The sequence below is a fragment of the Strix uralensis genome, chromosome 3, assembly GCF_047716275.1.
Source record: "Strix uralensis isolate ZFMK-TIS-50842 chromosome 3, bStrUra1, whole genome shotgun sequence".
NCBI classification, from domain to species: Eukaryota; Metazoa; Chordata; class Aves; order Strigiformes; family Strigidae; genus Strix; species Strix uralensis.
This window is the reverse complement of record NC_133974.1, coordinates 45,276,753-45,293,528: the sequence shown is the minus strand read 5'-3', so window position 1 is coordinate 45,293,528 and position 16,776 is coordinate 45,276,753. Positions and strand designations below refer to the sequence as shown.

Here is a 16,776-nt window from a genome sequence, read left to right as displayed (position 1 = left end):
CTCTTTTGTTCAAAAGCACCTTTTCTTGTAATGACGAGTGACTCACCACCTAACTATACTGGCCTTCCCAGTGGGGACTGGGGCTATCCCATTCCTCCGAATGAGATTATGTCTCTTGGTAACAGAAGAGTTACAAACAAAAAAATTGTCAAAAAGAGCTGGCAACAGCGCCCATGGACAATCTAGCCCAGCAGTTAAGTCTCCCACTTTGACAGAAGGAACTGTGAGCTCCAAACCCTGCACCAAGAACTGTTTCTCTGTATTAATAATCTAATCCTGTATTAACTGTACTTCATCCATCTCCCTTCCAATGCACATATGACACTTGCAAAATTCCCCTGTGAGGAGGAAGGGTAATCTAGCCACCGAGACTCTAGCTTGGTCTTATTGCTGCCAGCTGTGAAGTAAAAGACAGAATGACCTTAAAGACCTTTTATGAAGAATGGATATGTCAGCTACAACAGGAAGAGTCAGCTACAACACAAAAAGAGTTATATATCTGAATTCTGACTATGCGTCTTACATGGTAAAATGCCTACAGCCAAGAGGGAACAGTGTTTAAGACATTTTTTGCCAGAGATTTCATTCTTAGAGGATTACTGAGAGACTACATGCATAGAATAAAACCAAATTCTGCTGTTACTCTTTCTGTTAGTTTTTATTTATTTCTATACTAACATTTCTTTCTTTGTGATGATTAGGGACCATAGTAATGGATTAATTCAGTTGGAACTATGATATTATTTATATTTAACTTGGGCTTTACAACAATCTTTTCTTCTGTTGAACAATCAATTTTCCCTTAAAAGCAAAATATTTCCACCAGTAATTACAATAAGGCACTGCCTGCCTAAGTAGACAGGAAGATGAAGCTTGCATTTTAAGTCTGCAGGCATATTTCAAATTTAAAAAAAAGAGGCAATGATGACAGAACTTCATTTCAGATTGCAATGTCATGCTAAAAGTTAAATTTCTTAATTTTCATAACTTTCAAAAAAATACAGGCATCAAATATTGCCATCATGCAATATTAAATATTTCCACCAGATGTCTCCAATATATTATTTTATACAGAAAGTTACATTTGAGTTAATACACTTCAAATTGAATGCAAGCTTAGCAAAATATTAAAGCAATAAAGACAAGAAAGCTGGAACTAAGTATTTATCTGTTTAGACAATGATACCTTCGGACTGTCCCTAAACTGTTGTCAGTTCCACAGTGTTACCTAAAGAAATAGCAATATTTTGGACTAACATTTTGACCAAACGTGTTAAAAAAAAAAGACTTCATGGTTTTGACTTTTAAGAGGCACATCAGATCATGGCTTGATACCTATGTTTTCAGAGCAATATAAGGTTGTAATTGGCATGAGTGAGTTTTGGGTTACTAAGAAATATTTTGTTTACTTGTTTTTTTTAAATCAGAAAGAGTTCACAGACCCAAACTAAAGACCACTCTGTTTTCAGAACTCTCTCTGATGTAAGCATGCAGTAATCCAGTTATTTATTGAAAGCCTTTGCGGATTACTCCCACTCACTACCTTGGAACATTCACCCAGATTCTGTCAGCTCAATACATATAAACCATCGCCAGAAGAGAATTTCAAGGACAAAAGGGAAAATTCTAAGCTGCTAATTCTCAGACCCACATACCACTGAGTTATGCTTCAAAGGCGTTTTTGTAAGAGAACTCCTACAGAATCCTTCTCATTTCACTGTGCTTCAAAGTAGCACTTGGTGTATCTGATAGACACTACAGAGCATTGCCTTATAATCACTTATTTATATATGAGCAAGTGTACATATATGCACATCTATATTTAACTCAAGAAGCCCACTCATTTATTCGAAGTAGATTATACCTGAAAATGAAAGACTCAAAAGTCTGTAAAGGATCAAGGATAGAAAGCACATGTTATTTACTAGGGAGCTGAGGATACTATCCTGGAGTCAATGTGGGGTGGATCGTTGGCTTACATAAAAGCCAAATCCATCCTTCCAAAGCTTTCAACGTATTTTACACAGGTTTATTAGACTCTGAATTTCGCTGAAAGATAGGGGAGCATATCTCTACTCACAGCAGACAGGATGGGTCAGATAGAAATCAATTACAACTGGTCTTCTCAAAAGATACTTCCATTTAGCAACAAGAGTTCTCTCTTCAGAATAATTGATCTATACTTTCAAATGGCTAAGATGACAGGTGCTCAACAGCACAGAAGACATTCAATTTTATCTACCAAAACTTTCAACTGAAAGAATAAAAAGCATACCAATGAGAAGTCATGTACTGAGATCTTCAGACAATTCAGTAATATAGCATGGCATCTTTGTTTCTCATTTACATCAAAGAAATTATTGAATAAGTAACATTTTCCATAACAACAGAAACATAGAAGTTTCAAGTGCTAATCTCTAAGGCCAATGCTAACGTATAACTGTTGGCTGGTGACAAAAATAGCTCCTCTAAAACAGGGCAAATTTTTCTTTCCATATTTCTGTTTAATTCCATTTGAAAAAAATGAAGGCCACGTACTCAGTCCAAAGTATGGAAGCAGATGCCTTAAATCTGTACAACCCAATGACTCTTCCAGGATAACGTAATATGTATTTAAGCTTTCTGTTTCAAAATTAACTAATAAAAAAATACGCATCAATGGATTCAACTGTTGTAGCAATATTTCCAGAAATAGTTTGGTTATCTAGAACTTTAGAGTCCAAAGCAAAAATAGCTGGATGGCCTGAGCTCACTATCCATGAACTCTGAACTGAGATGAAGTCATACAGCAACACTGTCCAAGAATGCAGTACAGAGATATGGCAAGTCATATATACTTTGTGGGCTTTTTGGGGGGCAGACAGAGGGAAGAGGAGCATCACTCTGCATTTTCTGAAGTAACATAATGTGATACATAACCTGCTATCATACAGTAAAGATGTATAGTACCTATAAGCATTTACAAAGATGTTTGGACTCCATCTGTCCAGAGAATAAGAGACTACTTTTCCCCTCAATTATATAATTTGTCCAACCAGCGTTTATAAATATTTATCATTAGGGAAACACCTAGGGTATTTTTCCTTTCTTTACATTTAATTTAGCATGCAGAATCACTCACATTAAGTTTTTACGAACAGCCAGGCCACCATAAAAGGTGCATACAAGTCCTACATAGTTCACTACCTGGCAACAATGCACGTAAACAATGTTTTTATTAGACAATCCCTCTAAAAAAAAAAAGTGACAGTATATAAAAAAAGTAAGATCTGTTAAATCAAAAGACCTTGTACTGGATAGTGCACAAGAAAAATAATTTCTAGTACCTCTGTAAAGGTCATCTTCAGCTTTTATTGCAGTTTGCTTTCGTTTGTGTCTCTTAATTTGAAGAACTGTACAATACCTGTCCAGTATATGCAAAGTCCAGGGCTTGTTTTAAACCAAGGCTTGTGACACCATGCAAATTCACCTCATCAGCTTCGCTTTCAACCATGCAGAGACTGAACATTGCCTACAAAAAGAAAAGAAATGTTATTAACTACTAAAAACAATGCCCAGTGAAGGTCCGGGAAGAGGAGGATTGATTTTTCCACCTTCACTAACCTTTGTTTCTCCTTGGATAAGAATTCCAAATAGCAACAGACTTGCAAGTTAGAATGAGATCTATACCAAATTTTCAATACTAACCCCATAGTAACCAATCTTGCAACTGAGTCCTTTTATTAATACAGAAATACAAAATCTCATTCTGGAAAAACTGAAACAAATCTCTTTGTCCCATGTATATATAATTCTTAACTAAGTAATTCAGAGGAAATCAGTGGGAAGAGTCACACAATACAGTATCATTCAATAAAAAAGATAAATAATTGGACTCTGGAAAAATCATCTACACAAGCACCTCTAGAAATAGTACTTATACATAGTATCATTATATATAGGTAGGAACAATAAGCCATACACAATTACTTGCCTGAGAAGAAGGGGCAGTTAACCCAGCATCTTTCATAAACAATCCTTTCCAAATAAGCATCTCAGACCAGAATGTGAACAATATAATACGCAAATTATTGAATGAGTAGGAAGGATGGAGGTGCAGTCACCTAAACTTACAACCTCCCCTTACTTGTTATTGCCCCAGTTTCTCAGATCATAAAATCTAAACTGAAGACTGGCAAGGTGCTACGGAACTTCCTGGAAAATAACACTGAGGAGAGCAACTGTCCCTTTCATCCAGTCTTGCTTTCCACATCATGAGTATTCAGTGCCTCCCTGGATTGAAGCAACCATACTCAATCTCTGGATCCTTGTAGGAATCTTTTTATTCCCATCTCTGTTAAACTTAGACTCCTGTCTTCACCCCTCACTCTTCCCTCCCAGCCCACACTCCTGCAGTACCCCTAACTTACCATCCTTCCCTCCTCTTATCAGTCCCGTTCTTCATTCTTTGTCACTCGCCCACACATTTTTTAACAAAATATACCACTCATTCTTTAGACAGTAAACTGAGAACAAATAAACTGAACAGTTCTACATCTGTCATTGCTAAAGAGAGTCTAAACTTATCCTCAGTTGGTTTTGAGCCAAACTTCACATCTCTATGGAGGCTACCAAGCTTCAACTTGAAGAACTCCAGCAAAGAAGCACTTCTTATGAACATACCCTCTGCTAATTTTGTCTCTACTCTGGCTAATATCTGCAGAAGCTGAGGCAGTCAATAAGCACACTGGATTTCACATGTGCAACCTGTCCACTGAGCTGAATTTAAAGGAAAAAAATAAGTCCTACCCCTTCTAACAGTTCAGCACATAGCATTCACCGAGACCCGGGTGGCTTCTTTCAAGAACTGAGTGTTTCCTGCAAATAAGTAATTTATTCTGAAAATGTTAGTATTTTCATCATTAAAATGCCATAGTTTGACATAAATCTGTTGCCTGGAAATCATCCAGTAAGCAAGAGTGACATTTATCACAACACGGTCAGTCCTTGTATTTTTGCAGTTTCTATTTCGATCAAGTGATATCAGGGCTTCTTCCAAACTGGCAACAGAAAAGCAGCATCAAATAGTTTAAAAGCTTTATCAAACAAAAGTAGTAAGACACAACCATGAAATATACCTCGATAGAAAAAAAAAAAATTTCTAACAAGTTCAGACACTTTTCTAATTCCATTAAAAATGTAATCAGAGTTAGACCTTTCATTATGATTTAGATGTATCAAATGAGCTCAAATAGCTACTGTGAGGCTTCAGGGTTTGCCAGGAACTGCAAGGTATCTACCAGCCACCTGCTCCTTGCAAAAGCAGACCTGCTGTTTGTGTCTGGAAGAGCCAAGCTTCTCTTTCCAGAAATTCACTACTAAATAAACTTTCTGGATAATATTCCTTTCACACACCAATTCCTGAATAAAGAGAGTAAAGTCTCAAAGCAACACCTGTCTACATCAGGGTAGATTTGCACACCTTCTGTACACCCAGTTGCACAGCAGACTGCCTGCAGGAAGGCTGGAAATGCTCAGCAATACAAGATCCCGCATGCTCTGCATTCTGTGACTGTGCTACAGCAACTGTTTGTACACTACCTACCTGTACACAGGAACTGTTAAAAGACAGTGTGGTTACTAACTAAGTTTCTGTTCTGCTCAAGGGATGAGTCCCACACCATGGGTTAAGCTTACAGATACAAAGAAACAACTGAATCTCATCTGTAGACCATGAATCACTTCCATGAAGAACTGGTAGAGTATCTTTGTAGACTTACTAACTTTACCTTTAGGAGACCATTTGATTCTACCAAGGATTCCGATGTGGTCCTTACACAGGGTTTATTACTATACCCAATTTAGTAAACTCAGCAGGATCAGGCTGCTAACTCAGTCACTGTCCATAATCATCCACAGCGTTTAATGAACACAGCCTCCAGCAGAGCACTGATGCCCTGCCAACTAGCACCCTCCCAGGCAATGTCCAGGCTCTGGTTCGGGGGGTAACTCAAGCCATGGCTGTTCCAAATAGACAGAATGGATAAAGCCAACCTGTCTATAGAGGAGAGATGGTTTAGCCATATGGCCATGAGCCATGCTGTGCCAGTCACTTTTAGGGACAGAAAACAAGCCCTTATCCATCTTATTTACTAGTACAGGCATAGTCTAGTAGTGCAATGGGCTATCAGAACTGTAGCTGCCAGTAAGCCATAGCACTATGACTTTGCATGCCATCTGCTATATGGAGTTCATTTTCTCTCATACTATCCTCTGAGCATTCTGTGGAACTTTTTGATACTGAGTATGAACCACATTTGTTTTTCAGATGGTAAAGCCAGAGAATTTGATCAAAAGATAAGGTCTGCAATGGTCCTCAGACAGTTCACATTCAGTTGAACTGGATTAGCCTCCAGGAAAGTAGTCTCCCACACAGATGAACCTAGTACTGCTCAGTGATCCACACTGTCTTCACCAGCAGGCAAATTTCCTTCTCAGTCTGATAGTTTAAAGGTTTAATCCAGCATGAAAAAAATCTCTTCAATCATAGGCAGAAATTGAGCTCAAACTGAGCCTTTAATTTGCACTGCTGTACTTGAGTATTGTAGTTTTAACTGTAGAAATATATGAATCATCTAATTCTGGCTTGAGACTTCACCAATACCTGGAGAATGAGTTACAGGTAGGCTGTCGAACTCTGATTTCAGATGCATCTCTGAAAATGCTCTGACGTTTTGTGATCTTAAACACATCTATCAGTCATGCTTTTAACACCAGGCTAGTAGCTTACTTTATTTTTCCCTTGGGTACATTAAAAACAAGGTAATAAGATAAACATCTCAAGTGGATGTACAAGTGACAGACAAGAAAAACAATAAAATATAAAATATTTGGACAAGTGCACAATTCAAACTTACCAGAAAAGTTATCAAATTTGGCTAAACATGAAATGTTAACAATTTTAGTTATTAATGTCATTCAACAATGCTAATCTATCATACTTTATTTTAAAATACTTCTGCTTGGACAAAATAAAATCTCTTTGAAAATGCCTCATTTCTCCTCCAAGACCTTCATGACATTTGGCAGTACAACTTGTTAATATATTAACTAAAGATCCCTTTTATAATAAAACCCACTGGTGAGAGGACCTATGTTTTCTTCCAGTTCCTTTAAATATCCTGGTTTTGTTCTGCTATCCAATCATCCAATGAGCCAACACTGTGGGAAATAAAGTGATTGTTTAAATTCCGCTGGTTTAGTCAAGATTTTAATTAAGTAAACCAATTCCCTGAAAGAAAAGTAAACACAATCCACATGCCATTCTGCGGCAAGTGTTCCAAAATTCAGGTTTCAACATCCTGTCACAAATGGATATATTCCATCTGTGGAATTCCACCTGAGCTCACACTTGTTTATGAAGCTACAAATTAGGATGGCTTCATTCTTGGGGGGCAGGCAGACACTTTATTAGCTGTAAAAAGAAGAGAAAAGGAGGAATCGACCCTCCATTCTTCTAATCTTGGCCTGAAACAGAAACAGAGCTAGAGAACTATTCCCAAGGGAAAAGGAAAACATAGCACACAATCTATGGATAAAAATAATTAAACCATAAAAAAAACCTCTCAGACTCTTGAAAATTTGACTTCAAAGTAACATGACAAGTTGGTGGGTGTTTAATACACACCACACTTGCATGCAGTTTTGCTACTTTGCCCTCAGCAGCCCAAGGCACCTTTACAAAATGTTTTCTTCTGCAAACATCGAACACAAAAGACAAGAGCTCAAAACTGAATGGCACACAACAACAGGGTGACTAGGCTCATATGTGATCAGATCTGATACAATCAGGCAGGACAGGCTAAGTAAAAGATGCTTAGCACAGACATTGGGTCTAACTTTCCGTGCTCAGCTTTTGCTGCTGCTTAGCTTTCAAAAGCAAAGTGCAAGATGGGTGTAAAATACCACCAAATCAAAATAATGTATTACAGTTAAAATAAGCATAAATGAGACAAAAAAATGTCTAGACACATTGATTTTATCACTCAGGCAGCATTGCAGCAACTTATACAAACTCCTTCACAACATACAACCAAAAGAATCGACACCAGATCACAGAAACACAAGATGATATTCAGAATCCCCAAAATACAAATTTCTCACTGTCATAATGGTGAGGCACAAAATTGCTTCTTGCCTTTGAGTCATTTTCTTGCTTACTCAGGTGTTCCATATCCATGAGAGTAATGAGCTTGATGTCATTTGTACACATCAATCTTACAGCCATATCAGGCATAGCAAGCAGTAAGTCATCACGAAACAACTTAACCAAGTTGTACAATATTTTACACAAGTAAATGCTTTCAGCGAATTTCACACAACTTAGCGGCCTTTTAAAGGCAAGAAACAGAATCAAAACATATGCAGCCTCAGGAGACAGGTAAATTAATATAAAAGGAACAAATGGTTATGCTGTTAAAAAAAATACAGTGACCAAAATTGTAAGTAACTTACTGCCACAACCTAGGGAAACAAACTGGAATTCTTATTATTAAGCTTTTATAAGCTTTATGCTGGGAGTTAAAAAAAAAATTGAACATGGAGGTAACCACTGGATTCTAATTTAAATCTGCATAAAACCTGTTTAACATATAAGAGATGTTTACAGAAAATTAATAAAGTCATTAAATGAACAATAATATGATACATCAGGTAAATACTGGATAGAAGGGAAATTGGTAATATACCTGAAAACTTGAGAGAAAAGGAGAGAAAATTGTCATCAGGGCCTGTAATAATATCTGAAGTTAGGTAGCTGTATAACAAAAGTAAGTAAAAGTGTTTTCTGGGGAATCAATAGATAGAAATAGGCATGTTTAGAGACCAATTTACAAAACTTAGTAGGATGAAGTATCTGTTCTACTCTAACTGCAGAGGAGGCCTAAACACTTATCTTAGCCTAGATGCCTAAAATAGGTGAAAAATTCAATCTTAAAAGTAAAGGGTTGAATGAACTGAAGAACGATTGAAGAGATAAGAGTGAATTGTATCTTTTTAGTGTATTCATTTTAGGAGAACAGAAGAACTTCTGAAGATGAGTATTTCTGGAATGAATCCTACAATGACATCAATAGTAAACTAAGAAAAGTTTGCACCTGTAAGTTTGCTTCCTGTTGCAAATTACTATATATAAGAACCAGAGTTTTCTTTCACTTCTCTGAAGTCATGTAAAGTCATTTCTAGTTTAAAAGCATGAGTGAGTAGGTCTTTAAAAAAAAGTTACAGATCACCAATTATCAGAGGCTGAATCCACACAAAATGCGTTCAGTTTGCCTATCTCGACTCTTATGCTCATCCCTTACTTCAGCTACATCTACTTTTCTGTTACATTCCAAATGGGAGATGAGCTAATGACCATTTAAATTACTTGTTTTCAAGAAATACCCTCGCTCTTCTAGGAGTAAAATACATGGTTCCAGTGCACAGCAATTACTTCTAAAATATCTCAAAGTTCCCCCAGCAAGACTGTGAAGACACATTCATCATTATCCATTTTTCTTTGATTCAACTCTAAATGCAACTTTCAAAAGAAATCTAAGCTTCCAAAAACCTGAAAGTAAACTAAGCTTACCACAGCAATCTACAGTAACCCAAAGAGCAACATTTACAAATTTCCTTCCGCTGTTTTCTCAAACATTGTTTTGATAACTACCAGCAGTCCTAGTTCCAAGTCCACCAAAACGCAAAACAAATATTCGGACCTCCCCACCAATGCATAGCTCTGACCTACAGAAATTCTTGTTCTACCACAGACTTAGCAGTAGATAGCAAGCACAGAAATAAAATCCTGGGATACTTTTGAATCATCTCCATTAAAAGCTGCATTCACATGATCTTCATAGGGTTTCAGCAAGGCCAAGCTCGTTTTGCGCAACACTATGCAAGTATCTCGACTGAGTCCATCTCCCACTTGGCTTACCCTGTCACCTTTCATCCTTGACTCTAACAGTGCAAGAGCCTGCCTTTACCTTCAGCTGTTGTTCTTGTGTGGCTGTCCAGAAATCTGAAATATTCTCTACTGTAAAGTGCATAAGCATTTGCTGCACTTCCTCACAACCACCAGATAAGGAGAGTGGAAAGTTGGCACAGAGTGAACTAGCATTCTTGTAGTTCCTTTCATTGCACCACACTCAAAAAGATGAACACCCAGGAAGTCAGGATGAACTAACAGCAAGTTAAGCTCAAGGCACATGAGCTTTCTCATCTCTAAGTCAGTGCAGAGCTCTGTGTTAAAAACTCACTCCTACTTTTCCTATTAATTATCAACTATATTGTAAGCACTTTGGCCAAATGTTATGGCAAAAAAATTTCTTATCCATCTTACCATAAATTAAACCTTATGTATACTATGCTACCCAGACTCTTATTACTGAGGCTGAGCTCTGTACGTAAAAATTAAAATACTCCAAACTTGTTTGGTAGTCACATTAACTATTGAACTAACTTTTTTCCACCCAGTTCAGAAACACGTCTGAAGAAAAGAGAATAACTTAATATATATTTATAGCTGGAAAAAACCCACTATAACAATTTTGAAAGTGAGTGAACATCCATCTATCCAGCAAAATAAGTGGTAAAGAACTGATCAATGAAATCACCAAAGTTTTCCTTGACTATTTATCTTCTTCCACTGAATTTTTAAAGTAACTAACATTATCTAGCATTGTTTTACTGTTTTAGAAGAGCAGAATTGTCATCTGAAATTTCTGTCTCCACAATTCCCCAACGACATTGCTTGAGTTCTTTTTAAAATTATTTTAAAATAGGCATCTTCATTAAGAGCAGTGTTTTATTCAAATTCACTTCCCACAGTATATGCACTTACTTCTATATTCACCTGTTTCACATCTTTTTCTTTACAGAAAATTGATCGTACTTCTCATCTCATGCATCAGAGAAGCTATGAAGAAAGTAAACTAACACTTCAGAGATCTTGGATCAATTTCCTACACTGCTCAGGGAACTCAGTTATGATGTAGTAACTCAAGATTTTTTTATTGCACATGTAATTTTAAGTCTGTGAGAAATCTTACTAGCATCAATGGAACAGCTTGGTCATGTATTCTTTCTGATTTCTATCTGTATATAGGTTACTCAAACTCGTAAGTATCCAGCCCTGAGACTCTTACCTACTTGGACTATAAACTCTTCCAGGACAAAACATTCTCCTTTGCAGTTTGTACTAAAAAAAGCAACTCACTGTTTGTGAAACAGTAATATTAAATTAATAAATCATAACCTATTTAATCCCCTTTCTTGAACTACTCCTGAATTAACCTGTAGGTGTTCTTAACTTCCATGTTCCAATCCTTCAGTACATAAGCAATATAATGTCGTCTTTGCTGTTTTCACCTGTCACAACAACAAAAAAATATTCAGAATGTATTAGCGGCAGTCAAAATACTACTTTGACAGATGACAATGTCCATATCAAATACCAACTATGTTTTAGATATGTAATGTATACTTATCCAAATAACCAATTGAATATGTGAATTCTTCCTTACTGCATGTAAAAATGTGGCTTGTTCTTCTCATAACTAGCATGATATATTTTGCTTTGTTTTCCTCCCAATTTAAGCCTATTATAAGTCAATCATCAGCCATGTCCTCTGGAGTCTCTTGCGCACTGAAAAACACATCCATCAATACCAACTGCATGAAATATGATTAAGAGGCTCATTACATGATTCTTCTGAAAAAGTTCTATATAAATTACCAGGGAAAATGTCACATAACGTCAATCACTGATAACTGATCCTGCAGTAATTCATCTGTTCAGTGAAATCTACCTAAATATTGTTTTTTAAGCATTTGCCAGGCAACTAAAATAAATCCTGTAAAATGAAAAGGTCAGCTATCATTCATAGTTTAAGGGAATATATAGTTAAAGAAATGAAAAGAAATAAAAGAAAAACTGAGCAACAAAATATACAACGTTATGCACAGTACTGAAATCTCACATATTACTGTTAGCAAAGCAAATTCCACCAAACCTTTGGTGTTTCTTTTAGTAGATCACAGTGCCAGACAACGATACATGATTACACAACCCCTAAGAGCTTACCAAATCAATGATATATGCAATGCACTTCTTGCATTGTACTGTTAGTACAAAAAGGTATCACTTTCTTAGAATAATTACAAATAAGTTATGAAAATTGAAGCAAAGAGCTACTGTAATGTTTAGAGGCCCTAAGTATGTGATTTTTCTTTTTTTCCTGTTTGTATAGTGCACATTTTTGTGGGGAGTAACCCAGCAAGAACAAAGTAATTTTCTTGATTGTAACAAGGTACAGGGTCTTCACTCCCAGTCAAAATAAAAAAACAATATAAGCATCGGTTGCTAACAAGTTACATTCTTTGCTGAACCTGCATCAAACCTAATTTATGTTTTGATAGAGTTTAACAGTCAGTGTAAGGTGTCTTCCCCAAACTTCTACTTAGATACACAAACATAATTTAAGACAAAAGGGAAAAAGACAAACTGTAGCATACTACTCCTAATGTGCTGTATCACTAAAAAGACCTATATTCAAAAGTAGTCTAAAGTTGTGCTGTAGAAACAATTCTACAATTTTCATGTGCAACCCCATATCAGAATAATAAAAAAATATTAACAGTGAATTACTACAGCTACAGTAACCTTATTAGTTCCAATATTTCAAAATAAATGAGTCATCACAGGTGGTGCCGAATACCAAAATTATTGTTTTCTTTGTGGCAGAAGCAAGAAAACTGAATTGTAAGGACAGTGACACAAAAAGCATTGCATTAATCTGCAGTAATGTACAGTCTGTCCTAACAACAGTTACTCTTAAGCAGGCCTGCCTTTGGAATATAAAGGGAGAAGCATAACTAAAAACAGATTTTTTTTCCAGCATCTCCAGTCAAGCACAGAAAAGTATGACTCACATTTGCAAATTTTGGCTTAAATTGGTTTAATGCTTCCCAGTGAATGCATAAGCCTATTGTTCATGTCCTTTGATGATTTTAGCAAGTGATATCAAAAGCAAGCCCAAAATAAAACTGGAATAGAAGTCAGTTAGCTCTTGAACTAGCACTTTAACTACCACAATACATTCCATTCAGGGAGGCAAAGCTTCTTGCAATATCTTTTTGCAGGAAAAACCACGATCAAAACTTGACACCTTTAAGGGGCTTATTTTTAAAAGCATACTTCATAGAGTACCATCAAGACAACTTTCCCCAGTGCAAACGGGCTATAACTAAACAATTGTACAGCAAGGCTTAATCTAACAGGACTCGAGTAATATAATATTAGTTATTATTATAATTAACTTATTGGGAAGCTATTTCTAATGTGATGTAAATGTCATTAGACACTGACATCCAAATGTTCCAACCAATAGAAAACTATAACAATTATCTTCTGTCCTGCAGCATAACTGCAAAAGCATACTTGTTATGTGAGAAGCCTAATGCTGAAATTTGAAATGGTTTGAAATCATTCATTTTATAAAGGTTTCTGCTAGATAACTTTCACATCTGGCCCATTTTATGAGGGTTTGAACTAGGTACCCTTCATATATTTTAGAACAACCCTATTTTCCATTCTTTATTTATAAATCCTGCTTTCCATTAAGATTATAGCATATTTTTGCTGAAGTACCCTTAATTCCCACCAAAAGATTTATTAAATTATTTTATACATAGGCCAAAGAATAAAACCAGCTCACTGACCATTTTTCTTTGGTTTTCCACATCCTTTTACTGATAAAATCTACAAATGTAACTAAACACTAACAATTTGCTAAATAAAAGAAGAATGACTTGACTAACCAAGCTTGTGTTAATATTGCAGTCATTTATCACAGTAACTTTCAGCATCAGCTGAGCTCTGCCTTCCATCAGCTATCTCCTATGGAACAAATGCCTCTATAAAATCATCTCTTCATTTCATTTTTAATAGTCTACATTTGACTGTGCTCATTTATCCTGTGGCTCTTCATGTCCAACAGACCAACCCCCTCCAAACTAACAGACCATGATGACATCAGTTTAATTATTCCCATAAATTCTATAGGCTTGACACCTACTCCTCCTTGGTTGAAATCTAACTCTGGCAAGGTAGATCCTTAATTGCCAGGTATGAATGCTTCTGAAAATGCAGATGGACATGTCGTAAGGTGTCCTAATATTCAGTACTTTTGATTTTAAATGGGCTTTGTGTACATTTGTTGCCTATTTGTATAGTTGGTGCTCTATGAGCTTGGAAGGCCAGGTTATTTTGTCAGTAGCTCAGAATGCTCCACATGTCTAAGGCGATGGTAACTGATAATTCTATTTTTGCACACATACACACACAAACATAAAATTGTTTTTATACATATAAAAGTAATAGCTGCAGCCTACTGGTGAAGAGTATGTTATGCTGGGCTCTAACCACTGCTTTTCAACAAAGTAGATTAACAATAAGCTTTTGACAAAGGCTGTCAAAGGTCTTGAAGGTAAACTAGGCAAGAGAAAAAAAAAAGCATATCTTTGCCTGGATAAATAAGTGACTGAATACATAAAACATTGAACAAGAGCAGGCCAGCTTTCACAGGCAGTGGTGATTCCAGTGGAGCACCTCAGAATCACAGAATCACAGAATCATCTAGGTTGGAAAGGACCTTGAAGATCATCCAGTCCAACCGTTAACCCAGCACTGACAGATCCCAACTACACCAGATCCCTCAGCGCTATGTCAGCCCGCCTCTTGAACACCTCCAGGGATGGGGACTCCACCACCTCCCTGGGCAGCCCATTCCAACGCCTAACTACCCGTTCTGTAAAGAAATACTTCCTAATATCTAGTCTAAACCTTCCCTGGTGCAACTTGAGGCCATTCCCTCTTGTCCTATCACTTGTTACTTGGTTAAAGAGACTCATCCCCAGCTTTCTGCAACCTCCTTTCAGGTAGTTGTAGGGGGCGATGAGGTCTCCCCTCAGCCTCCTCTTCTCCAGACTAAACAACCCCAGTTCCCTCAGCCGCTCCTCGTACAACATGTGCTCCAGACCCTTCACCAGCTTCGTTGCCCTTCTCTGGACACGCTCGAGTAATTCAATGTCCTTTTTGTAGTGAGGGGCCCAAAACTGAACACAGTAATCGAGGTGCAGCCTCACCAGTGCCAAGTACAGGGGTAAGATCCCTTCCCTGTCCCTGCTGGCCACGCTATTTCTGATACAAGCCAGGATGCCATTGGCCTTCTTGGCCACCTGGGCACACTGCTGGCTCATGTTTAGCTGGCTGTCAATCAACACCCCCAGGTCCCTCTCTGACTGGCAGCTCTCCAGCCACTCCTCCCCAAGCCTCAGTCTGGGCTGTTTAACATCCTCATAGAAGATCTGGAAAAGGGCAAGAGCAGTGCAGCTAGAAATTCCAGTGAGGCAAAGCTATTCAAGGTAGTAAGGACATGGACAAAATGTGATAAACTGTAAAAGGATTGTATGAGATGAGTGGTTGGTTTCTAAAATGGCAGCTATAAAATCAGCATATGAAAGTTTCATGAAAAAGTCATCCCTGTGCTCCGCAATAGTAAAAAAAAAAGTAATCAAACCTTAGAAATAGACAAGAGAGAACAAACCAGAAATTAACCCTATGCCCATGCAGAAATCTATGCTTTGCCTACTGTTGCATGCAATTCTCTTACACCCTCATCTCACAGAAGATATACCAGAGCTGTAAAAGCTTCAGAGAAGGGCAAAAGGCATCATCAAGCATATGGAACTGCTTCCATTTGAGTAGCATCTGAATAAGTCAGATGAATAAGACTTAGGTTTTAGATGTCTAAATTTGAAAACTGGTTGACTTAGGCAGGTTAACTCCTGCCAAAGATAAGCAACCAGCAGCATTTTACAAAGTTGTTCAGGACAGTCAAATGAAAAGGTTACACTGCTTAAATCCAACCTTTTACTAGATGAAGGCCTACAGTGACATGAATTCAACTAGCCAATATCACATTTCAGTCTACTAAAATGAAGTTGTTAACAGGGTGTAAAAAAAATGGCACTGTTGACAATGAAGCAATTAAATAATTTGTTTAAAGAAAGGTATTTTCTCTCAAATTTCCAACAAGGATGATGTGCAACACAGAAGTATGTGCACTGTGATGGGCTTCTCCTTATACAAATGAGGGGGAATAGAAGAAACCCTGAGGGAGCATCCAAAAGAAAAAGTTATTTCAATAGTGTTAAAACACCCTAACACCAGCTAGATGTAAAAGTGTAACATATGGCTTGTGCTTTTAGCTCTTCAGCAGTCTTGACTCTTTCTTTGGATACTTCTCATGTTATTAAAATGGTATGCAGGTCCTAGTCACTGAACCCAGAAATGACACACTGCCCAAATAATTCACTCGGGTGTTTTCAGCTTCACTACACCCATAGAATAAGAGCTTTAATTTCTCCTGAGGTTGTGTAGGAAGATACTGATGGAGACTGCAAAATACAGAAGAGCATCTACTGCATCCAACAACATTCTAAAATATAAGACTTCTTCACCAGACTACAGGGACTGAGAAGAAAACAGGTATGAAACACAGGCCTGCCCCAATAAATTGGCTTTCCACAGGCAGACACTTAGCAACACAGATATTGCAGCTGAGCCCAGCCCAGCTTCAGAACACTTGCTATAGCAGCACTGCAAAATTGAACTGAGGTAGCCTGGAGCAAGCAAGGAAGATGGTAAAGAAAATTGGCAATTACAGCAACACAGCTGCAATGACTCCTTTC

The 16,776-nt window shown here is 37.3% G+C and overlaps 1 protein-coding gene across 4 annotated transcripts in view; it reads right to left on the bottom strand.

Moving 5' to 3' along the window:
* The window catches only part of KLHL32 (kelch like family member 32), a 130,375-nt gene that overhangs the window by 70,958 nt on the left and 42,641 nt on the right, over positions 1-16,776 (bottom strand). For all 4 annotated transcript variants that reach the window (XM_074862121.1, XM_074862120.1, XM_074862123.1 and 1 more), the window contains one exon: positions 3,404-3,511. In XM_074862121.1, the coding sequence (XP_074718222.1) occupies positions 3,404-3,511 (108 nt within the window). The remainder of the gene's footprint in view (positions 1-3,403; positions 3,512-16,776) is intronic.